Raw genomic sequence first — 24564 nt, forward strand, 5'->3', positions numbered from 1 at the left:
GTTACATTTCCCTGAAAAAACGGTTACAACATGAGCTTTCATAATATGATCTTTTAACATATTAATGTTATGGACATTTAATAATTATCTTGACGAAAAAAGACTATAAATAATTTATTATTAACAAAAGTATGAAATTATTTACAATTTGATGACTAATTCATCACCTTTTTTTATATGTTAAATTTTTCATAGAAGTTTAAAAATCATTTTATTTTCTTTAAACATGTATAACTAATTTATAATCTTTTATGCCATACTAAGTCATGATATAATATTTCTTCATATTTTACATTAATAACCATTATTTTTATATATCGTCTACAATTCTCTAATTACGTCTATTTGTTCAATTTTGTATATGATATCGAATATTCATCATAAATAGATGGTTTAAGATGCCAAAAAAATTATTTACTTGGTGAATATAATACATCAAATATTACAAATACATCATTTAGTTAAATAAATAACCATAAACCGAAAATTCATATCCGCGCGGATCAGTGTCTAGTTCTCTTAAAAAAAAAACCACTCACGTGTGAAGTAACAACACATACGACACACACGTGCGTATAATAAATATTATATTATACTTTTATTTATTTTTTCCAGGGCGGTCCGGTCCTCAGGCGAAGCAAAGACGCTCCTGGTTAATGGCGAGGAAGCAAGTTTGGTAATAAGCAACCCTCACCCACAAAACCCTAAACACACACAACTACTTCAAATCAAAAGGAGATTCGTTTTCCAGATTGATTCCTTTCTAAAGCTCAAAACTTTGCACTTCGATTTTCGAAAGTTTCGAACTTTTACTTTTTTTGTTGGGGGATGTCTCCGGCGGCGGCAGTAGAGATTGGGTCTCCTCCTGTTGAAAAGGTCTCTTCTTTCTTCAACCCTTCTTCCTCCTCTGCATTTTTCCCGGAGAGTGATCAACGAAGCATGGACCCTTCCTCTTCCTTCCACTTCGGATTTGAAGCTGGTTCAGGGCAGAAGACGAAGAGCCGGCAAAAGCCGAGGCTTGTCAAAGTGAGGAAGAACGGTAGAAAGGTGAAAGGTGCCTCCTTTTCCGGCGAGTCTCCACCTGGTTTCAATCCATTTGCGCCGCCGCCAAGTAGAGGTGAGTTTCTGTAACGTTTCTGCAGTGTTTGGTTGCCTTAAAGATTCAATTTTGATAGTTTCTCTTTTGTAGTTTCTGTAGGTAGTCTCCATATGAATGGCGAGTCACCTGGGGATAAAGATAAGTCTTTTGTTTTTGGGGCTTATAGGAACAGTTCTAGTGCAAAAGCTACTACAAGTCCAGCTTATGCTGCAGTGTCTGATGAGGAGGAATTTAGCACACCTGTAGGCGACTTTGTCTTTGGTTCGGAGTCCACACCGTGTAATGAAAGCAGACGTTCAGACGCGGAGAGTGGTAAAACTGGAAGGGAAGCTTGTCCTGATACTTGTAGAGAGCCTGACATTGCGCAAAATGGTGATGGTAAAATTAGAGATGATGATTCTGAGGCGAACCTGCATGCTGAGATGATGGAGAAGCTTAATATCAGCGAGGAAGCAAGGGAATTTAGTAACGCGCCTCCTGCATTTATCTTTGGCAGCTCTGGAAAAGGCGATGCTGCGGCAGCATCAGGGCCATGTTCTTTTAGTTCCAATGGTTTTCGCCAAAGTGATAATGCAGCTGATGATCAAATACCAGCTTTTCATCCCGGTACCACCAACATAAACAACTTCACAAGCACTGCCTTTGGCGACTTCAAAGTACCATTGTGTGATCCTTCTTCGCTTAAGAGCAGTCTGTTTCCGGAAATAGGAAGAACTCCAGTACATGTGAGAAGTAAGCGTTCATCCAAGGACCAGAGATCAAACAAAGTCAAGGGAAAAAAGAAACAGCATGAGCCGAATCGATGCAATGATCAGACTTCCAAGGGGAATGATCCTCAAGAAAAGCTCAGTTCCCCTGGATACTCCTCACCCATGGATTTTTCTCCTTATGATGGTGACAAATCCAGCAATCAGTTTCCTACAGAAACTCCTCTTCATCCTTCACATTGCTCTACCAATGCCAGGGATCCACCTGTCTTCACGGCAGAGGATCCTGGAAGTATTCGGATGCCGCAGTTTTCTTTCTCAGCGTCCACCCCTCAGGGAGAAACATCAACTAAAAAGCTTCATGCTGTGAAGAAATACAGGAGGAAAGTTAATAACCTTTTTCCCAAAAAGAATCTCAACACTACCATGCGAAACAATCAAGAGAATCAAGCCAAACAGGAGCCAGCCTCTGCATCTGTGATGCCTGGTGAATGTGAGGTTTGGCGACTAAGGTATTACTACATTCTAACTCTAACAGCCTTTTTTTTTTAATACTTTATGTTCCCGAGAACTGAAGAGAAAGTAATTGCTTTGTTATCAAGGGGAAATCAAGCGTACAGAAATGGCGATATGTGTAAAGCTGAGGAATGTTACACGCATGGTATTAACTCCTCTTCCTCAAGTGATGGATCAGAGTGCTATGTAAAGCCTCTTGCGCTTTGCTATGGCAACCGCGCAGCAGCAAGGATCTCTCTTGGAAGATTGAGGGAGGCTATAAGTGACTGTGACATGGCTGCTTCGCTTGATCCAACCTACATTAAAGCATATATGAGAGCTGCAAAGTAAGTTTACTGCCTACTTTTCCAGATAGTTGTTTTCATTCATATGAATCATATCCTTTGAATAAAGGAGCTTAGTATCCTTTGATGTATTCAAATTTTCTTTTGTGCTTGCTTTAGTTGTTATCTTGTGCTGGGGGAACTTGGATCAGCAGTGCAGTATTTTAATAAATGCATGGAATCTGCCTCTAGTATCTGCTTGGATCGACGAACTACTATAGAATCAGCTGAAGGCTTACAACAGGCCCAAGTATGCTTTCTCTCTTTAGCTAGATCACTGTTCTACAATGCTCCAATCAATATAGTTTTGTACTACATCAGTTCATATATGATAAGATTCTTAGGATGTTTATTCATATAGGATGTTGGTTTCTAATTGAATACATTTTATTTTGACTTACCGGCAGAGGGTAGCTGACTATACGAACAGTGCATCCATATTTTTGGAGAAGAGAACACCTGATGGCGCATCTGACGCATTGGTTCCAATAACTAATGCCTTGTCAATTAGTTCATGCTCAGAGAAGCTTCTTCAGATGAAGGGGGAGGCCATGTTAATGGTACGTCGTCTTTCCTTTTTTAGCTCTCATTAATTAAAAATTTGCTGTCACTAAGCATGAGCTTTCCATGTCAATGTTCAGATCCGGCGTTATAAAGAGGTGATCGAGCTCTGTGAGAACACCCTTCAGACGGCTGAGAGGAATTATGTATCAGCAGGGCCCGATGGCATAGGGTCTAAGCATCATTCACTCATAGTTTGGAGATGGAACATGGTTTCCAAGTCGCACTTCTACTTGGGGAACCTTGAGATGGCTCTTGATACATTGGAAAAGCTGCAGCAAATGGGATCTAGCTGCAATGAGTAATAATCACTTTGTCTATGTTGCCCAATAATAAACGTGATTTAACTTTCTTTCTGATCCTTGCTGAAAACTCTTTGTTTTTTTGCTCGCTAGGAATCAGGAAGAGTGTCGTGACTCACCAGCTTCTTTAGTGGCCACCATATCTGAACTTTTACGTTACAAGGTATGCTTGCTCTATAATGGCACTAAGTGATTCTACATTGTCTTTAACACAAAAGTTCTGATACAGTCCTTGAACATGCTTCTTTGCTGAACTAAATTGATCTTTTTTTGTTTCCTGTAATTTTAGAACGCTGGTAATGAAGCTGTACGGGCAGGGAAGTATACAGAAGCAGTAGAGCAGTATACTGCTGCACTATCAAGAAACGTGGACTCACGCCCTTTTGCAGCTATTTGTTTTTGCAATCGTGCGGCTGCTAATCAAGCCTTAGTCCAGATTGCTGATGCCATTGCTGACTGTAGCCTTGCCATGGCTCTTGATGAAAACTACACAAAGGTATGTGGACACATGAACCTTTCTCTGAGATAGAACAGAGTCCTTATAAAGCTCATTCCTGTTTGTTTTTTTCTTCTTATGTTTATAGGCAGTTTCCAGGAGAGCCACACTACATGAGATGATTAGAGATTATGATCAAGCAGCTAGTGATCTCAAGAGGCTTATCAGCATCCTTGTAAAACAAAATGGTGAGAAGGCAAAAACGTCAGAGACATCATCTGCTGATCGTTCAAGCACCAGGAAAGAACTAAAGCAGGCCCGTCAACGGTTGTCTGTGATGGAAGAAAAATCTAAAGAGGGCATTGCTCTTGATTTCTTCCTCATCATGTATGTATGCTCACTTTTAGCATTTATTCATGTAGTTCCAATATAATTGTATGCTGATGATATTCATGCTAATCTCTTTTTTCTTGTTTTGCTGATTTGCAGGGGAGTGAAGGTATCCGACACTGCTGCTGATATCAAAAAGGCATACAGGAAAGCAGCTCTTAGGCATCACCCAGACAAGGTAATCTATGGACTATGGTTTGCTTGATGACAATGTTGCAAAGCAGTATTAAGTTGTGCTGATATTCCCTCTTTGATTTATGTATTTAGGCTGCACAGATTCTCGTCAGAAGCGAAAGCGAAGGACCGTGGTTAAAGGAGATATTAGAAGAGGTTCACAAGGGTGCGGATAGGCTCTTCAAAACGATTGGAGAGGCATATTCAGTTCTTTCTGACCCAACTAAGGTTTGCTTTCTCTCTCAGCAAGGCAACAACTTACTAGGAATATAAAACATCCCAAGACTTTAAGGTTTTGTGTTTTTTAACAGAGGTCGGACTATGAACTTGAGGAAGAGATTAGGAAAGCAAAGGCATCTAGAGAAAGCTACAGAAGCAGAAAGGCTGCAGAAGCAAGCACCACCTCTCCATATCAGACAAGTCCAGTCAGGCGATATTGGAGGCACAGCGAGAGGACATACAGAAGCACCTCTCCTTGGTGGTAAAATTACCAGCTTGCATGCAGGAGTGAGAGAATTGTTTGTTCCCAATTTTGAAAAGGGAAAGTGATGTAACTGAACAAATGTTTGTTTGCTTTTTTACGGATTGTACCTTATTTAAAACATTCAAAAATATCAAAGAAATGAAAAACATTCAAAAACATACAAAAGATTTAATGTGTCAAGAAAATGGAGATTTAATTACTTTTACTATCGTAGACAAACACACCACACACAGAGGAGTTATTGAACGAACACAAAACATTACAAATCCACTTGCTTTATTGATATAACTAATATTTGGACAAAGGCAAAGCTGGAGGACGAAGCCTAGCAACATGAGTGAGCTACAACGCAAGGGCTTGAGCATGGTGACTGATGTGGTCTTCGATGAAAGTTGCAATAAAGTAGTAGGAGTGGTCGTATCCTGGCTGAAGACGCACTAAGAGCGGCGCATTCACTTTCTTGCACGCCTCTTCAAACTTGTTGGGCAGTAACTGATCAGGGTAGAACTGGTCGTTTTCTCCCTGCATTGGAAGGACCACTCCTTCAGTGTTAATAAGCTACAAGTGAAGACTGAGGAAGACCATGCTTTTAAGAGGATTTTTTTTATTACCTGATCAATTAGAATTGTGGCAGAGAGATTGTTGAACTTTGAGATAAGACAAGTCGCATCGTATTCCTGAGTTTCATCAATAAAATCAGTATTGTGTGGTGTGGCTATATGCATATTAAAATCTTGTAAGATTATTATTTTTTATTTACCTCCCAAGCAGCCTTGTTGTCACCTAGATAGTTGGTGAATGCTTTCTGTCCCCACGGGCAATTTATGGGATTGGCAATTGGTGCAAAGGCAGACACAGACTGAAAATGCCAACACATATAAAGAGATTTAAATTGAAATATATCATCTTCACGTTCCAAGCATTGTAAATGGGAATTAATACCTTATACTTGTCGAGGTTCTTGAGGTAAATAGTGAGAGCACCATGTCCACCCATGGAATGTCCAGAGATAGAAGCTCTTGTGGCGTCAAGCTGAGAAAAGTTCTCACTCAGGAGTTTAGGCAACTCTTTGACAACATAGTCATACATACGCCAGTTCTTCCACTTCTCCTGAGTAGCATTGAGGTAGAATCCAGCTCCTACTCCAAAACCAAACAGGAAAGAAACAACAAATGAATCACCCTTCATTACAACAAGTAACTAAATACTATATTACATACCTACACCGAAGTCGTAACTGTCTGCTTCACCTTCGATATTAAGTCCTCCTACAATATCAAAAACCGTCACAGAATGTTAAAAAGATACAAAGGGTCAAATGCTGTTTTACAAACAAATGTGAAAAAGACTGTGTGGCTCACTTGGAGAAGTATCTGGAACAACGAGAGCAATGCCGTGGGAAGAAGCAGCACGTTGTGCTCCGGACTTGATGATGAAGTTCTCGTCTGTACAGGTGAGCCCAGAAAGCCAGTAAAGAACCTATCAATCAAACAAAACACGTAAAGGTAAACGAGAATAGTGAAAAAGATGATAAAAATCAAAACTTTATATGACAGGTGGATTGATGATGATGAAGATAAAAATCAAAACTTTACATACAGGGGATCTGTGGGAGGAAGGAGGGAAGTAGATGGAGAAGGTCATGGAGCAGCCAAGTGTCTCACTGTTGTGTCTGTATCTTTTGTTGTAGCCATCGAACATCTTCGTGCTTCCGATCTCGCTTAGCCCACTCTCCATTTTCTCACTCACCTGACTCTTTCTCTCACACACGGCAAAATGAATATAGACCAAAAAGACAGATGCAGCTAAGTAGATGGAAGATGAAGAAGACACGTTTGGTCTGTCGCTTTCAACTGTGGAACATAGACCACTAAAATGTTTCCACTTTAGTCCATTAACGTATATGTAACCTTAGGCCCATTAACAGAGTGTCTTCAAAGGCCCAACTTAGTAATAAAGTCCAGATGTTTAGTCAAGACAAGGTTCTAAAAATCCGATTTATATGATTCATATCCGTTTAAATTATTCTAAATCGGTTAAAATCGATTTGAATTGGTTTAAATATATTAAATTAAACAATAATATTAGTATAAATCCACAAAACTTTCTAATTTCTTTTGTTTGTATATTTGTTTTTAATAATTTATCACAATAATTTTATAATTAAATATTAAAACTAAAATATCTCATATAAATATAAAATGTATATAAAATAATTTAATAATTTGTTAATGTTTAGGTCTCGCCTAGACTCCGAATAATTCGCTTAGACGCTAGTACTCTATAAAACGCCTAGTTACCGCATATAGATTTCCTGAACATTGGTCAAGAGCCTCCGCATTGTCTAGAGTTTTGGTTTCATAAAGAGAAAAAGATGTAACATGTACACACAAACGCATACATATGCGTTGTATGTCAGTGTAGCTGAACTTAATTTGTATTTAGAGGAAGATGTGCTGCCAATTTTTTCTCAATACAATGATTTATTAAATGTTTTTTGTCTTTCTTTGTAAGAAAAAAATGAAATATGTTGTTGGAAATAAATTTTATTATGAAAGTGTGTTGTGTAGCTAGGTGCTCAAAAATCATTTATACATATGTGACATATCACAAGATAATGCATGTTTTCTTCTTCTTCATTGCGGCGGACCCATTTATTAACTTGAATCTGGTTGTGATTCGGTGTATGTATTAATAAATGTTGGTATAATAAAAGTATAACTAAAAAGTTCACCAAAAAAAGAGAAGGAAGAACCGAAGAAGAGTAGTGCACATTGTCCGAAGTTAGGCACCTTCCCGTAAATAATACTCAGTCTCTCCCTTTCCTCAACTGTACCCATCAATGCATATGTTCGTTCTTCTCCCTTTGACAAAACCTTGCTTTGCTGTATTAATTTTACTAAACTTATTTTCATGCAAGTTTTATGATTTTTGTGATGAGTAGATAAATATTAATACCAAAAAGAACTTCTCATGCGTTTTCTATTTCTTGAATTGGCAATTCTCACATGAGTTGATTTGGATTTGTTTATGGTTGCCTTACACGAGAGGTTTGTTCTTTGACTTGAGTTGTTTGTTTACGAACTTTCTTCTTCTTCTTCTTCTTTCTTGTTGGGTAGATGAACAACTCTAAGACGGAGCTAACAAAGTTTTGTATTCTACTACTAAAACAATACTTATTTATTTCTTGATTTTTCTTCTCTGTAGCTTGTAACATTACTATTTATAGGTTTTTCGGTATCTATATATTACATTCTCGTCTGGTTTTTTATTTCCTCTTTTGTTATATGGTGAAAAAAATCTGAATTAGCAAACCAATAAAATCTTATTCTTTTGGAACAGGAAGCTGATTGGTAATGCTCAAATTGATTTCTCTGGTCTTAATGATACAAACCAATATATAAAATCTCTAGTGGGTTATTTATAATCATTGTTTATCGCCTTTGGTTTTGTGTTTAAGTTTCTTGCTGTGGAAATAAAGAAAATGGTGGGAAGCATTGAGGCCAAGAGCTACCTAACAAACGGGTCTGTTCAACTTCAACATAATGGTCTTAACTTGGAAGAGAAACTCGACGAGTTTCGTCGTCTTCTTGGAAAATCAGACAAAGATCCGTTAAAGATTGTGAGCATCGGAGCTGGTGCTTGGGGAAGTGTCTTTGCAGCGCTTCTCCAAGAAAGCTACGGAGGTTTCAGAGACAAGTTCCAGATCAGGATATGGAGAAGATCCGGGAGAGCTGTTAGTAGGGCAACAGCAGAACATCTCTTCGAAGTGATCAACTCTCGTGAAGATATCTTGAGGAGACTGATAAGACGCTGCGCTTATCTCAAATACGTTGAGGCAAGACTCGGTGACAGGACGCTCTATGCGGATGAGATATTGAAAGACGGGTTTTGTCTTAACATGGTGGACACGCCTCTTTGTCCCCTCAAGGTTGTGACTAATCTTCAAGAAGCTGTGTGGGATGCTGATATTGTTGTTAATGGATTGCCTTCAACGGAGACACGACAAGTGTTTGAAGAGATTAGTATGTACTGGAAAGAGAGAATCACTGTTCCTGTTATTATCTCTCTTTCAAAAGGTATTGAAACTGCTCTTGAACCAGTTCCACATATCATTACTCCAACAAAGATGATTCATCAAGCAAGTAAGCTTCTTCTTCTTGATCTTTTACCCTTTGTATTGAGTCTATTGACATGAGAAGTACTCTCAAATAACACTAATCATGTTATTATGACAAAACTAGCACACAAGAGAATTTTTTTCTTAAAATAGCATTAATTAAAAATTAAAAATATTTGGGGTTGTGTTTAAACTTCCTCTGTTTCATAAGAGAATTCCTTAAAAACTTAAAAAATATATTTTTATTTTATATTTGAGTTTGGGTTTATTGATTAGTATTTATGCTTTAGTATTAAGGAGTATGTGTGGGATTAGGATTTAAGAATTAGAGTAATTTGGTGTATTTTTGTTAAATTTTTGGATAAATTTTTTAAAATTGCTATTTTGGAGATTTGTCTGATTGACATGTCTATGGTGTTTGTGGATTTTAGCTGGTGTGCCAATTGAAAATGTACTGTATCTTGGTGGACCAAACATTGCTGCTGAGATATACAACAAGGAGTATGCTAATGCTAGAATCTGTGGAGCTGAGAAATGGAGGAAACCACTAGCGAAATTCTTAAGACAGCCCCATTTCATTGTTTGGGACAATAGTGATCTTGTTACACATGAAGTAATGGGAGGTCTCAAGAACGTGTACGCCATTGGAGCTGGTAAGTTTCTGCGTGTAACACAAGGATACAACCTTCAGGCTTGATCCTTCTTGTTGTTTTTTTCAGGAATGGTGGCAGCGCTTACTAACGAGAGTGCTACAAGCAAATCAGTGTATTTTGCTCATTGCACATCTGAGATGATATTCATAACTCATTTACTAGCAGAAGAGCCTGAGAAACTTGCAGGGCCTTTGCTAGCTGATACTTATGTGACCTTGTTGAAAGGGCGCAATGCTTGGTATGGTCAGATGCTTGCCAAAGGGGAAATAAATAGAGACATGGGTGATAGCATAAGCGGCAAGGGAATGATTCAGGTACTCTCTCTCTCTCTCTCTCTCAGTCCTACGTGAGAACATAACTTCTGGTGTCTTATCAATGCTTATGTGAATGTTTGAATAGGGTGTTTCTGCAGTGGGAGCGTTTTATCAACTGCTTAGTCAGTCTAGCCTGAGCATAATGCATCCTGAGGAGAAGAAACCTGTGGCTCCGGTTGAGTCATGTCCTATTTTGAAGACACTCTACAAGATACTCATCACAAGGTATAATCAGAATAGTTTACATAGAGTCTATTTAGGTACTTGCTTCTTAGATTCTCTAATGAACTATGTTTGTTCAATGCTGTGTCTGGATATTGTAGAGAACAATCAACACAAGCGATTCTGCAAGCGTTAAGGGATGAAACACTGAATGATCCTAGAGACCGGATTGAGATTGCACAGAGCCATGCATTCTACAGGCCTTCCCTTCTAGACCAGCCTTGATTCGTCAGCTATTACTCATATAATCCAAACTGCAGATTCTGCTGCGTGAAAACATCATGTCTTAAAATGGATTGCTAGTCATTGTATAATCCTTGTACTATATCCTTATCTTTATGATCAATGAGGCTTTTATTTGCTCAAATCATTTACTACAACTTTCTACTCTATAGACTTTTCTGAAATTAACTCCGTGTGATTAATACAAGCTAATGGTTGTACCACTGAGTCCAAGAAACAAAGAGAAGGCCTGTTCTGTAAGGTCTAATGTTAAGTATACCAGTGAGATTGGTTATGACTCCATTCTATGCTTTTTACAGTCAGTTAGCTGAAAATTTAGCTGCATGAAACAGTGTTGAAGCAGATCTTCTTTAATGTGTTATTTTCAGCTCCTTTGCTATGCTTCTTAGTTCCTTACCCGTCTTGTTGTTCAACTGGCTTATTAATATGATCTTCCCACCTCTGTCTAATTCGGCCTATCAAATCCAGTGTTGAATCTAATTGGACTGACCCAGGATTCAGCAATGCCTTGCTCTCTGCCTTTATCCTTGCCTCAGTAAGCATGTTTATGATCATCTCGTCCTTAACAACAGTCTTCAGTCTTCACAGCTTCATGCTTTGATCTTTTGCTTTTCTCATCATATGGACAACCAAAGCTGACCTTCACCAGAACCTCTTCCCCCAAGCAAAAAGTACATACCACTCACTCAAGTTTCTCTGCCTCTGTTGATCCACGTTACTTCTTCAAGACCAAGCTAATAGTCCTCCACCTACAGTAACAGCAGCTTGTGCATAGATAATCTACTGTCACTTGGAGATCTCCATGATGCAGAAACATAGACCCATATTGCCTAATCATACTAAATGCTTCAGCATTAGCATCCATCATTCCCAAACCCTTCAGACAAAACAGAATGATCCACTAGAGAACTAGCTATATGAACAGCATCAATCTTAAACCCTCCGTCTCCTGCTTCTTTTGATAAGTGCATGATAGCAGGAAGTAACTTAACGCTGAGAAGCAAAACATATGGATACACCAAGGGTTCTTTTCCATTTTTTTGAACTATGAAGGCTCAAATTTATTGAGATAAGCCTGAAGATATTCTCAACTGTAAAAGACTTATGAAGCGTGGGGAATAAGAGAGAAGAATAGAAAGACCTCTTTTCTTACTATGAAATTTTAATATTTCTTTAACAAAAGGACTTAAAAAAAAAGAATTGTAAAAAAAAAAAAAAAACCAAAAGCCTCTCTACTCGAGAGAACAACTGCTTTGTATCCTCGTCGGTAGACAGATATATAATAAGATATAAAGAGTTTCTATTGCATAGAAGAAGAAGAAGAAGAATAAAAAAAATCATTTCAAGGACTTGAGAGGTTCTTAAGATCCTCTTCCTTTGCATACCAACTTGGTGCTATCTTTTGAAGATGAGGATACAAGTCCTTGTATGAGTTTCTTATGGTCCCTTCTGCTACTCCTGTCGCTATCGCTATATCTGCACCAACCCACAAAATATTATTCAGTCTGAGATTATGATATAGTTTGAATATATGTGACCAAACCAAATAAAGCAAACCTTTGAGAGGCTTCTTATCATCAGAAAGCTGGGTTATGATGTAGATAACTACTGCTGCTATTGATATAGGACTCCTCCTGCAAGATATCAGATTAAACATCTGTAAAGGTTCTGCTCTGTCTATCTATAGGTTACCGAACGAATAAATGAAGCAAGTACCTTATATCAAATTCCTCAGATTTCTTCACAGCTTCCTCAGCAGCTCTAACCGCTTGATGAGACATTCCAAGGTTAGAGCAGAACCTTTTCTGTAATATCCAGCAACAAGACCGCAATGTCAAGTACCAAATCAAGTTTAAGGTACTTGTACGAAAGTGCAAACTCACCATGAAATCACCAGCGTGAATAGCGCCCATTTCAACAGAGTGGCCGGTCTCCAGCCCCAATGTCTTAACTATGAAGTCTTTTGCTCTTCCCATTTCCTTCTTTGTCGCTCCATTAGCAACAGAGCAGATTTCTATTCACAAGTTTCCGAGAATTTGATTGACTTATGATGTCAAAGCTTTAATATCAAAGACTCTCTCAAAACGAGAAACCTATCAAAAACCGTACCCTTAATAGTTCGCGGCTTGTCCTCTTGTCTACACGAAATGTACAAGCAAGCTGCCAAAAGCGCATCCTGGTTTCTTCCCCTGGTTGACTTCTGATCCTCCAGCCTCTTGAATATCTCATTAGCCCGATCCTACAACATCACCAAAAAAAAAAACCACCAAACCCGTAAATGATAGGCTCCAATAGCACAATACTAAACAAAACACATTAGCGTTCTAGTAAACAAATCCGCAGGCTATGAACATATCAAATCGGATTAACAGAGAGACGAACAAAATTACCTTGATAGTTCCAACAAGCCCCAACCTGCAGAAAACAAAAAAATCAACCAACAAGCAACAAGTGAGTAACTCTCACACGTAATCACAATGAAGCAGGCAACATAAACAAACACTCCACACCCACACCCACACCAACAACAAGGACAAACCTTTCAATGTACAAATCAAAAAGGAACATCCTTTTTGTTATGTTAGTTGACAATGTGATCCCACACCACACGTAACCACAAATGAACACACAGGAAGACATGAATCTGGCTTACATAAACAAAACACTCCACACTCCACAACAACAACATTCATCACCCAACAAGGCAAGAACAAAACTCCCAATTCCCATTAAAAAAGGAACCTCCTTTTTGTTCTTTTAATTGACAATGTGGATGATCTCTCAAACAAATAAAAACAAACTCCCCATTAAAAAAAAAAGAAACCTCCTTCAAATACACTCAACACCCAACAAACTCTCAAAGCCCATTAAAAAAAGTAACCTCCTTATGATCCGACCCGATCCAATCCGATCCGATCCAAATCAATTCAATTCAAAATCCTGAGCTGCCTTTACCTGTCAGACATGGTAGCAATCGTTTTAAACGCCTGCATCAACCCACGCTCAGGATTCCCGTTACGATTCTGCCACCTCCCCAGAGAATTCGACAAGAAATCCCCCGAGGAGCCGTTCGTCTTCGCGATGACGGTGGTGAGCGCGCTATCGGCGAGGAGAGGGTTCGTCGGCCCGCCGACACGGTTCGGATCGGCGTTGGAGGACTCGTTCGCGAAGGTTCGCCACTCGGAAGTCTCGTCGATGGAGTGCGACTCCAGAACCAGCCCGCACTCGGAGCAGAGGGTGTCCCCGGCGGAGTGGTCCACCACCAGCTCCGTCTCCTTCTTGCAATCCGTACAATATGCGTCAGACATCGAAACCTAATTTGATCTTAACCGGGTGCGAATTCCTCCGGTTTAGCTTAACCGGCTTCTTCTCCGGTAAGAGACAAATTAAGGAGAGAGAGAGAGATAACTCATCCGTAGGTTTGTTTTGCTTTTTATAGACAAATTAGATGTAGGGGAATATTTTGAGGTGCATCTTAAGGAAAAGATCTTGATCGTCGAATTTAGTGGGACCCGTTGATAATTAATCGGACGGTTATTTAGTTTTGTAGCGATCGACGTTTTTTTTTTAGTTTCCTTTTTGTAGCTTGGTTGTTGTCCGTTTTAGGAGGACGGAGAAAAAAAGGAAATAAGTGACTTGTTAGGGAAGTCATACATACCATACCGGTCGCATGTGTTGGGTTTAGTTAGAAGATTTTTTATTTTTTTGGGTAAATTTTAGATTGCTACTAACAAAACACTATAGAAGTTTATTTCTAGGCAAGTATCCAAACACTCGGTTAAAAAATCTTCTAACTACTGAAAGATTTAATATATATATATATATATATATAAATTTTATGTTTCTCAAATTGTACAAAAAAATATGAAAAAAAATTAAGATTTGTCTTTAAATGTTTATAGCCGTTAAAAACTGGTCTGATCAGGTCTAAATTTATAAGATTTTAAATAATTACAGTTTAAAAGGCAAATATTATACATGATGATTTAAAATCAGATAATCAATACTCCCTCCGTTTCATATTAAGTGTCGTTTTAAAGAATTTTTTTCGTTACAAAATAAGTGTCGTTTTCGATTTTCAATGCAAAATTTATTAATTTTATGCAAAATTTATTTTTCTATTGGTTGAAATATGGTTAGGTGTATAGGTAATAGTGTTTTTTATAGGAAATGTACAAAATTAATTGTTTATTTAATCCGTGTACCGAAACCTAAGACGACACTTATAATGAAACATAGGAAGTACATCTTAATGATTTAAATTTGAAAGCTAAGGTGAATATTACGTTCCGATGTTTTTAAACCGGTCGTGCTAGTAGTGTAATTGAACTTTGCTCAATACACATTCAAGCTACAGAAACCAAATAAATACTTGGTGGGGAAAAGTTATTCCTCGAATAGCCAAGCATTAAAACGTGAGACACATTGATATTTCGCTTTGAAGTTGACATGTCACCCCTTTTTATACGTGTCTTCACTGAATAATTAAAGTTTGAAAATATAAATGAATTCAATGCGTCTAGATTTATTACCATAATATACGGATTCGCAACTTCTTTGAAAAAATAAAGAATCTGTTATAATGCTCAAGATAAGTTTTACATTTATGACTAGAATCATTTATAGTATTTAAGATATTAATGTATGAATCACGTTAAATCATTTTGAGCACTTCATCTATGGTTTCTATCTTGTTTTTTTTTTGTATTACACGTAAACATTGTGTATCTCAGCTTATAGTTTAGTTAGTTTTGAATCTTTGCCGTGCGAGTTATACAAGATACATATAAGTCAACTTGAGCATTGCATCAGTGACCGACAACAACAAAACAATTGGTTATATTGTATATATGTATTGTATCGTTTTCTGTTTTTCTTCTACCAAATAATTAAATCATTCGGCCAGGACACTCCCACTTTGTACATGCTTTGAAAGTGGTTCGTTATTTAAAAGGCACAATGGGTCAAGGTATTCTTCTTCGTGCTGAATCATCCAGACATGCGAGTGGATGGTGTGATTTCGACTGGGTTGCATGTCCGTTAACTAGAAGATCGCTCTCAGGTTGGCTCGTTCAGCTTGGGTAATCACCTATTGCTTGGAAAAGTAAGAAACATGACACTGTCTCTCGGTCATCGGCTGAGGCGGAATTCGAGCAATGGCAGAAGTTACTTCGGAACTTCGTTGGCTTAAGATGTTGCTGTGTGAGCTTGGAGTGGATCATGTTGGACCGATGTCATTATTATGTGATAGCAAACCAGCGAGAATCCTGTCTTTCATGAACGGACTAAACATGTTGAGCTTGATTGCCATTTTGTTCGTGACGATATATAGAGGGTTTATCGAATCAATACTTACTAAGGCGTTGGGGAAGAAAAAATTTGATACATTTCTTCTCAAGTTGGCCATAGCAAACTTGTATGCTCCAACTTGAAGGGAGGTATTGAAATATTTCCATATCTTTAGCATATCGTATATCTTGTGTATATTCTCATATCTAAATGCTTTGTACATGTATAAATATAAGGTCTAAGGATCAAAGGCAATACAAGAACATATTTTACCGATCTTAGTTTGTCACAAATGAAGCATTTGCTTCAAGCCACAACAATATATTTCTATATTAAAAGGCCACATGTTAGAAAATACACTGTGATCAATTGGCTACATATGTATTTTTAGACCATAAGCTCTCTCTAGATTCAGCCTTTCTACAACTTATTTGTTTCTATTTACTTTTGGCGTGTAACTTATATTGTGTTACTTTAACAGTGTTAGAGCAACATTAAACGTGAATGTGCACAAAAGAGGTTCTAACTAGCATAACAATAGTATTTTAATATTTTTTAGTTATGTCATTAAAATTTATTTTGTTAAAAAAATATAAACCACTAGAAATTAAACACTTGTCACTTTAATTAGATAAATTATCTCGACCGGTTCTAAACTGTTCACATATTTTTTCTGAATTATTATTTTTCTCTAGAACTTATATATCTACAACCCATGGTTAGAGGTGCTCTTAGATCATTTTCTTTTTCTTTAATGCATAATTTTCTGTAACTCATTTCGGTTTTTAGAATGCAACATTTTTAAATGCTTTAAACCACTTAAAACTATGGCCCGCCATTGCATTCGGCCATGGTTAACCAGGAAAAACCACTAGGCTAAGAAGATTAAGGGTCTGATAAGATTGACTCATGTCAACTATGAGTGCTTTGCCGAATACATACTTCTTATGTTTTTTTTTAAATTCTAACTATTCTAACTTTTTCATATTCTCTGATGGACGGAGCCATATTAAAAAAGCTTTTAAATTTGTCTAATAAACATGTTTTTCAAGTAATTTTATCATCTTGTAGCAGAAGAGCTAAAAAAAAAACATTTGTAGAACACAGTGCTAAAATGTTAAATTCGCTTCTAAATGTTCTTATATATATATATATATATATATATATACTCACTTCTAAAATCGTTTATTGTGTGTGTTTAAATGTGCAATGACAAGATCACACTATATATCACTCACATATTTTAGGGTTGTTATATATTCACACCACCACCACCAATGGCATAGCCTTGTGCCAAGGTCATTACAAATTTTACAACTAAATCTAATTTTTAAAGTTTACTATAATGTTCGAAATATAATGATATTTATATTTTAGCGTGACCTAGATCATATAGGCTAATATTGAAGTAGCCGGTTTAGACATTAGGCGTTGTTAATAAAAAATCCAAACACGAAACTCTAAATAACATAAATCCTATAATTAACATTGGATACTCTGTTTTCTCTATGCATAAAAACAAATTGTATCCGACAACATTCAGCTAGAATACTAAAACTAGAACAGAAGAACCTAACAATCTATCGTATGAGTTTTCGGAAATCATTGGAACTTGGATGAGCTGAGATGTCACGCGTTGTATAGTCTTATTAAAGAGATTACAACTCATTGTTTTGTAAAGTAGCTGGACAAAATATTCGTCTTGTCTCCAAATTTTAAAGAGGTGATATACATGGTTTTGGACCTTTGGTGGCCCTTAAATTATCAAAAATGTATTAAAAGTTGTAGTAAAATGTTTATAGAACTGTAGAATTTCATGGCGGTTCCTGTTAGGCGATAACCTACGCTCAAAACATGAATCACCACATAACATAAATCTTAATAACATTGGATACTCTCTTCTCTATATATAAGAACAATCTGTACCCGGCAACATTCAGGTAAAAATTTCACCAAAAACATTCAGGTAAAAAATTACTAAAAATGGAACAAAAGAACCTAACAATCTATCATATGAGCAGTACCGGCCCAGCTTCATATCATGCCTAAAGCAAAGAAAAAATAATTGTCCTAAAAATAGGTGAGCCAGATTCGAACTCGGGTTCATAGGATTATTTGATAACACCTTTCGCCACTGTACTAAGGACAATTTTGACAAATTTTGGCGCCTTTAAATGTGTGATATAATTTGGCGCCCAAAGTCCTTGTTTGCTGGGCTTTAGGTCAGGGCCTGCATATGAGTTTTCAGAAATTATTGGAACTTGGATGGGATGATGAGATGTCGCGCGTTGTAGTTTTATTAAATAATTCACTTTTTCAAAGAGATAATACAACTCATTGCCTTTTGTAAAGTAGCGTATATTACGTGAATGTAATTATCAAAAGCAGATGTTCGGCGGCATTCACATGCCACATGCTCAACAAGAATCTATCAGAACTTTTAAAACATCACGCAGTTTTAGATAACCGATACCACACACTGTGCCGTTTCTCTTCTTCTGGATAACCCCTCCCTTACGTAACTTAGCTTCCAGTTCCAAGCGAATAAGTCAGCCACTACCTTTTTCACCATTATACTTTCCTTTTGGCTATTAATTATTCTTCACGTTTTTACATTCTTGCGAATTTTGACAAAGTGTATATATATATATATATATATTAAGCTAATTAACTCTAATTTCAAGTGCATTTTTGAGGGATGCAAGAAAATAAAATAAAATAAAAAACAAGTGTACGATGTACTAATAAAATAAAAAATGAGGAAAATTAATTAAAGGCCAATGTATTTGACTTTGACCAGACACTTGACAGCCATCTTCTCTCTGTTGTTTCCGTGTTCTTACCCAAAACCAGAGGAAAGTCCACTAAACACCATACATTAAAAACCATATAATAAAAATTATTATTTTAAAGCCAGTTGATCTCTTCCATATAGTTTCACTCGTTAATATACTTGTATGTATATATGCGTGTGTATCTAAAAGTCTCTTTAAATCATTCTCAAGACACCCACCTCTCTTATCCTTCCTCCCCAAGAAAAGTTTCCTCTGAATTTTCTCTGTGATTGCCTGAAAACGTCACCTTATTGATCAAACCTTTCATCAAAATCAAAACTTTGGTTCTGGGTTTTGCTTTGTTGAGCAGAGATGGTGCAGTATCATAGATTAATCATCCACCATGGAAGAAAAGAAGAGAGGTTTAGAGTTTCTGTAGAGGAAGTTGGTAGCTTGAAGAAAGCTAAACAAAAGTTCCTCTCTTTTCTCTTCCTTACTATCCTCTCTTGCTGTTTCATCATGTCTCCTTATCTCTTTGGCTTCTCAACTCTCTCTCTATTAGGTATGTTCATCATCTCTCTCTCTCTTTTCACACAACCTTATGTTTTGTATTTCTGATTCATCACTCATCTCTCTGTGTTTTTCTTCCTTTTATGCAGATTCTTTTAGCAGAGAAAACGAAGCTCTTAGTTCTTATGAGCCAGTCCTTGCCCCTGTCTGCTTAGAAGTCTCCAATGGTTAGTACCCTAATCTCTTTTTCAGACAGAAGTTTGATCTCTTTGTCTTATCTTGTTATTTGTTAATACCTCTGTTTCACAAAAATTATCATTGCACAAAAAGATCATTATAGAATTTAATGTAATTTTTGAACAAAAAAGAATTTAGTGTAATTTATACTTATTATAAGCTTATTCGGTAATTACAAAATGCATTAATTTTATAAATAATTTTATTTATTTCGATGAGTTATAATTAATAAAAATATAAATGCATTTTAGTCATTTTTTTAATAAGTATGAAGTGACAATAATTGCGAAATATAGAGAGAATGAGTAATAACTCACTGATATTGATTTTCAACTATGTTGTGTAGGAACCATATGTTGTGACAGAACCGGTTTGAGATCAGACATCTGTGTAATGAAAGGCGATATTCGGACGGACTCTGCTTCTTCATCACTCTTCCTCTTCACCTCCACCAATAACACCACAAACCCTCAAAAGATCAAACCCTACACCAGAAAATGGGAGACTAGCGTGATGGACACGGTACAAGAACTCAACCTCATCACCAAACATTCAAACAAATCATCAGACCGTGTCTGCGATGTCTACCACGATGTCCCCGCAGTGTTCTTCTCCACGGGTGGATACACAGGAAACGTGTATCACGAGTTCAACGACGGCATCATCCCTTTGTTTATTACTTCGCAACATTACAACAAGAAGGTTGTGTTTGTGATCGTCGAGTATCATGACTGGTGGGAGATGAAGTACGGAGACATCGTCTCGCAGCTCTCTGATTATCCATTGGTTGACTTTAGTGGAGATTCAAGAACGCATTGTTTCAAGGAAGCAACGGTTGGGTTACGTATACACGACGAGTTAACAGTGAACTCTACGCTGATGAGTCATGGTAACAAAACCATTGTTGACTTCAGAAACGTTTTGGACCGTGCTTACACGCATCGTATCCAAAGCCTGGTTCAAGAGGAAACAAAAACAACGCTTGACGTCAAGAAGCCGAAGCTGGTGATATTGTCGAGAAACGGTTCAAGAGCGATACTAAACGAGGACCTTCTTGTCAAGCTAGCGGAAGAGACAGGGTTCAGTGTCGAGGTTCTAAGACCTAACAAAAGAACAGAGATGGCTAAGATCTATCGTTCGATGAACACAAGCGATGTAATGATCGGTGTGCATGGAGCTGCGATGACTCACTTCCTTTTCTTGAAACCTAAAAGTGTTTTTATTCAGATAGTTCCTTTAGGGACTGATTGGGCGGCTGAGACATACTATGGAGAGCCAGCAAAGAAGCTAGGGTTGAAGTACATTGGTTACAAGATTATGCCGCAAGAAAGCTCTTTATACGGTGAGTATGGCAAAGATGATCCTGTCATCAGAGATCCGGATAGTCTCAATGATAAAGGATGGGAATATACTAAGAAAATCTATCTACAAGGACAGAACGTGAAGCTTGACTTGAGAAGATTTAGAGAAACGTTAGCTCGTTCTTATGGTTTCTCTATTAGAAGGAGAGTTAGAGAGGAAGTTCCTCGTTTGTTTGTTTCATAGAGAAGAGTAAGAAGAAAGTATAACATTCTTTTGTAAAGTTTTTTAAAAACATTTTATTCATTTTTTTTTAAGTATTTGGTGTATGACATAATTATTATTTCACTCATCAGCATATAGTTTAACTTCATACTAGCAATTAGTCAAAATATGAAATGCAATAAAGCCTGTAAGGGTTATCTTATACTCCCTGATCCATGTTTAGAAAGAAAAAAACCTGTTTTAAAAAGCTACACTTTTACATTTTTTATGTATTTTTATTAGGAATTGATAGTAAATTGTAAATTTCGAAGAAATTAATTGTGATTACTGAATATTAATTGACTAAAAATTGAGAAAAATAATTAATCAAAAAAGTAAAAAATAATAATGCATTGTAATCAAAATTAAATTTTTTTATTTTAATATGTGTGAAAACTCCAAAACATCTAGTAAAGGGAGGGAATACTATTTATTTGCAAAACAGATAAAAATGTTCACCATTTAATAATCAAAACAGAGTCAGCTCTGATACTAATCTGAGAGATGAGTGCCGACGACCTGCTTAATGGAACTAATGGGTTTCTAGCTGGAGCTAAATGTTGTTTCAATTTTTCAGTATTATTTGATCTAGAGATAAGAGGTACCAGTCAAGCTCAATAAGGCAGCCTATAACCCAAGAGTATCGTCTTGATCAGTGCAGAATGCAAATATTCAATAAAACAAATTATTATATTCAGATTTTTGGAAAAAAATCTGAAGGTTGCCCAAGGAAATTAAGTTTTTCGGTAAATACTTTATATAATTAAATTTACAACTCTTTAGTGGTGTTTAAAAATTTATAACCACATTATAGATTTGTATTAATGTATTCTAAACTCTCTTTCATGGTACATTAGTATTGTCTCTCATTTTTAACTGTTAATTTAATAAAACTTCATATATTGCTTAAATCAGTAGACTAACCACTATGAAATCTCTACTCTCTAGAGAAATAGACACAAAAAATTCCAAACCTTTTTGAAAATCATCATACGCCAGCGCAGGATGCAACTATGCAATAAAACAAGATTTTCATATTTTTGAAGTTTTCTCAAAATCTGAAGGTTAACCCCTACGAAATTAAGTTTTTCGGTAATTAAGTGCTCTTTATATTGATGTTTACACTCTTTAGTATTGATTAAAATTCTATAGACACATTCTACATTTGTAATAATGCATGCTAGATTTCTTTCAAGGTACATAGACATCGCTCTAATTTTTTTAACAATTAATTTAATAAAATTTTATATACTGCTTAAATCATTGGACTAGCCACTATAAATATATATTCTCTAGAGAAATGGACACAAAAAATATTTCAAACCTTTTTGACAATCATCCTATGTCAGTGCATGATGCAATTATGCAATAAAACAAGATTGTCATAATTTTTAAATATTTATCAAAATCTGAAGGTTAACAACACCCATATTGTAGAAACCCGTTATAAAAAAAAAGGAGAATGGTCGAGTATTTTTGTGGTGGTCGAGTCGCGGACAATAAGGATCGATCGAGAAGTTTTAAAGTACGAGGTGGGCGAAGAAATGATCGTGAGTGAACTATGAGTCGAATAAGTTGCTCGACCATAGTTAGAAGATGTCCTAGATTAATGAGACGAATGTTTTGGAAGCATAACAATTTTGGAAGCACGACGGTCTAGAAGCTCGACGTTTTAGAAGAACGACGTTTCTTCAGTACAAAGTTTTTTGCGGAACTTCGTGTCAGCGGAATATTATTTCGAAGACATTGGAAGCAGGACGGAAATTAAGCAGGACAGGAATCAAGCACGACGGGAAAACCCGAAATTGAACGAAACCCTGATTTCGGTATTCTGCAATATTTTTCGGAGAGGCCGGAGGCTCGGGAAATATTACCGTCAAGGTCATAATGGAGTCTGGAGTTTATTAAATATATTCAGAACATCAGAATGGGAGTAGAAAAATATTCGGGATTGATCGCGGGTCAGAAATTTGCCGGAAGGACCGAAATTAGACGAATGGACCGAGAAGCACGAGGTGGCTTGGTGTGAGTGTTCAGAACGTGGTGTCAACTGTCCAGCAAGCTGAGTGTCTACAGAAGCTCGAGGTGTCGCCATGCATGGAAGCAGTACATGCCGCCTGACATGTAGAAGCACGAGGTGGATCGACCAAGCACGAGGTGTCTCCGCGCATGCTGATCGACATGTGTGAGATGGTGTGTCGCCTTGCATGAGTTCAAGTCATGCAGCCTGACATCTGGGAGGAGTGGTGGCATCCTGCATGTGTCTTGGCCATGCTGAAAGACATGTGGAGCACGAGGTGTCGCCGCACATGCGTCTGAAGCCATGTGAAGCGACACACGGGTTGCCACCAACCTGAAGCTGATTGGTTGATGTCTCCTATAAATACCCCATGACCCCAGCTCATTTTTACACATCCAAACCTGTCCAAACTAAGTTAAAAACGTGAGAGAAAAGTAGAAAAAGAAAGCAAGTGATTCCGAGTTATTTCGAGAGTTTTAGAGAGTTTTCGAGGTTAGTTCTCTACTGATTTCGAATCAGCGCCTAGGGAAGGTTATGTCCAAATGAATTCATCCAGGCCAGTCAGTTCCTTTGATTATCAAGCAAAAGTGCTGTCCGGAGTTAGTTCAGGTCTACGGGTTCAGATCAGTCGAAGTTCTGCTCGATACTCCCGGAAAGTCCGAAGAACTGTCCAAAAGCTAAAGGAGATTCTGTCCGAGTCCAGATCAGTATGTCGAGGCCTGTCAGTTTCTTCATGGTGAAACCGAGGTTCTGTCCAAGTCGAGATCAGTCCAGTCCTGTCCAGTCAAGTCGTCCTTGGGTTTTGGCCAAGTCCTCTCCGATCAACCAGCTGCTTCTCGCCTAGAACACTGTGAGTTGGTTTTGTGTGAATTCCATTTGGAATTTAGGGTAGATCGAGTCGCATATAGATTAGAATGATCACGCTATTGAATGGTAGAGTCTTTAGGGTTATTTTATTTATGGAACCGGACTCAGTTTAGCACGGGCTAAGCTGAGATGAATAGAATTAAGACTGAGTTAATAACCTGACTAGGACTAGGGCTAGGATGCATCATGTTTTCTATTCTTGCGTGTTGATATGGTTGAGTGCAGGTTCCCGTTATCTTTAAAGATAGTTTCATAGTAGGAGGCTGAACTATCTGGGTAACGGTTTGATTGAATTGTTTACTATTGATATTGTTGTTTAGTAGTTGGTACTAAGGTCTTAGGCCATATAGGGCGGACTACTGGTAATATTGGTTAGTCTTGTTGAGTCAAGAGTCTAGTTAGGATCTGAAACTTTATCTTTAGGTTAGGTTCCAGATTGAGTTTGTGTTGTGTGAGTGTGCCGACAGTATGCGCGTAACCCGCCCATACTAGGCTTGTTTAGGGGTGATTGGTGTTTCCTCGACCTCGTACCCAGCGGGTTCAAGGAAACCCCTTATTCGCTGGATCGGGAAGACTCAGATGAACGGGGTCATGTCCTATGGCTGAGTATTACACGACGGTGTAATGTGGCAGTGACCAGAAGGATTGTGGACTGTCGCGCGGTGACCCGAAGGACTATGGGCCGCGGTCGGTTGAAAGTTCCTTCTTCTGGCCTTTGTGGTAGGGAGATAGGATATTGCCGATAGAGAGGAGGAACACG

The 24564-nt window shown here is 37.5% G+C and overlaps 5 protein-coding genes across 5 annotated transcripts; 3 read left to right on the forward strand and 2 right to left on the reverse strand.

The window, feature by feature from the left end:
- Positions 1 to 627: 627 nt before the first annotated feature.
- LOC106342233 lies at positions 628 to 5145 on the forward strand. Its single transcript, XM_013781101.1, has 12 exons — positions 628 to 1117; positions 1190 to 2318; positions 2409 to 2648; positions 2766 to 2895; positions 3053 to 3205; positions 3287 to 3507; positions 3602 to 3671; positions 3798 to 4004; positions 4093 to 4331; positions 4434 to 4512; positions 4602 to 4736; positions 4820 to 5145. Exons 1-12 carry the CDS (start codon positions 829 to 831, stop codon positions 4991 to 4993), a joined length of 3066 nt encoding a protein of 1021 aa, XP_013636555.1. The 5' UTR covers positions 628 to 828; the 3' UTR covers positions 4994 to 5145.
- Positions 5146 to 5166: 21 nt separating this feature from the next.
- Positions 5167 to 6797, reverse strand: LOC106342234 (S-formylglutathione hydrolase). Its single transcript, XM_013781103.1, has 7 exons — positions 6592 to 6797; positions 6354 to 6471; positions 6213 to 6260; positions 5935 to 6131; positions 5753 to 5851; positions 5604 to 5669; positions 5167 to 5514 (listed from the first exon to the last, which is right to left on the reverse strand). Exons 1-7 carry the CDS (start codon positions 6727 to 6729, stop codon positions 5335 to 5337), a joined length of 846 nt encoding a protein of 281 aa, XP_013636557.1. The 5' UTR covers positions 6730 to 6797; the 3' UTR covers positions 5167 to 5334.
- Positions 6798 to 8076: 1279 nt separating this feature from the next.
- Positions 8077 to 11102, forward strand: LOC106342898 (glycerol-3-phosphate dehydrogenase [NAD(+)] GPDHC1, cytosolic). Its single transcript, XM_013781958.1, has 5 exons — positions 8077 to 9137; positions 9544 to 9765; positions 9832 to 10079; positions 10165 to 10304; positions 10403 to 11102. The coding sequence occupies exons 1-5, from the start codon at positions 8477 to 8479 to the stop codon at positions 10524 to 10526; spliced, it is 1395 nt and encodes a 464-aa protein (XP_013637412.1). The 5' UTR covers positions 8077 to 8476; the 3' UTR covers positions 10527 to 11102.
- A 571-nt stretch (positions 11103 to 11673) lies between these two features.
- Positions 11674 to 13967, reverse strand: LOC106342899 (transcription initiation factor IIB-1). Its single transcript, XM_013781959.1, has 7 exons — positions 13500 to 13967; positions 12935 to 12959; positions 12654 to 12783; positions 12428 to 12558; positions 12261 to 12349; positions 12102 to 12178; positions 11674 to 12020 (listed from the first exon to the last, which is right to left on the reverse strand). Exons 1-7 carry the CDS (start codon positions 13850 to 13852, stop codon positions 11887 to 11889), a joined length of 939 nt encoding a protein of 312 aa, XP_013637413.1. The 5' UTR covers positions 13853 to 13967; the 3' UTR covers positions 11674 to 11886.
- Positions 13968 to 18807: 4840 nt separating this feature from the next.
- On the forward strand, positions 18808 to 21082 carry LOC106342938 (EGF domain-specific O-linked N-acetylglucosamine transferase). Its single transcript, XM_013782007.1, has 3 exons — positions 18808 to 19169; positions 19267 to 19344; positions 19701 to 21082. Exons 1-3 carry the CDS (start codon positions 18980 to 18982, stop codon positions 20897 to 20899), a joined length of 1467 nt encoding a protein of 488 aa, XP_013637461.1. The 5' UTR covers positions 18808 to 18979; the 3' UTR covers positions 20900 to 21082.
- Positions 21083 to 24564: the final 3482 nt, after the last annotated feature.

This window comes from Brassica oleracea, chromosome C4 (assembly GCF_000695525.1).
Source record: "Brassica oleracea var. oleracea cultivar TO1000 chromosome C4, BOL, whole genome shotgun sequence".
Taxonomy (NCBI): Eukaryota; Viridiplantae; Streptophyta; class Magnoliopsida; order Brassicales; family Brassicaceae; genus Brassica; species Brassica oleracea.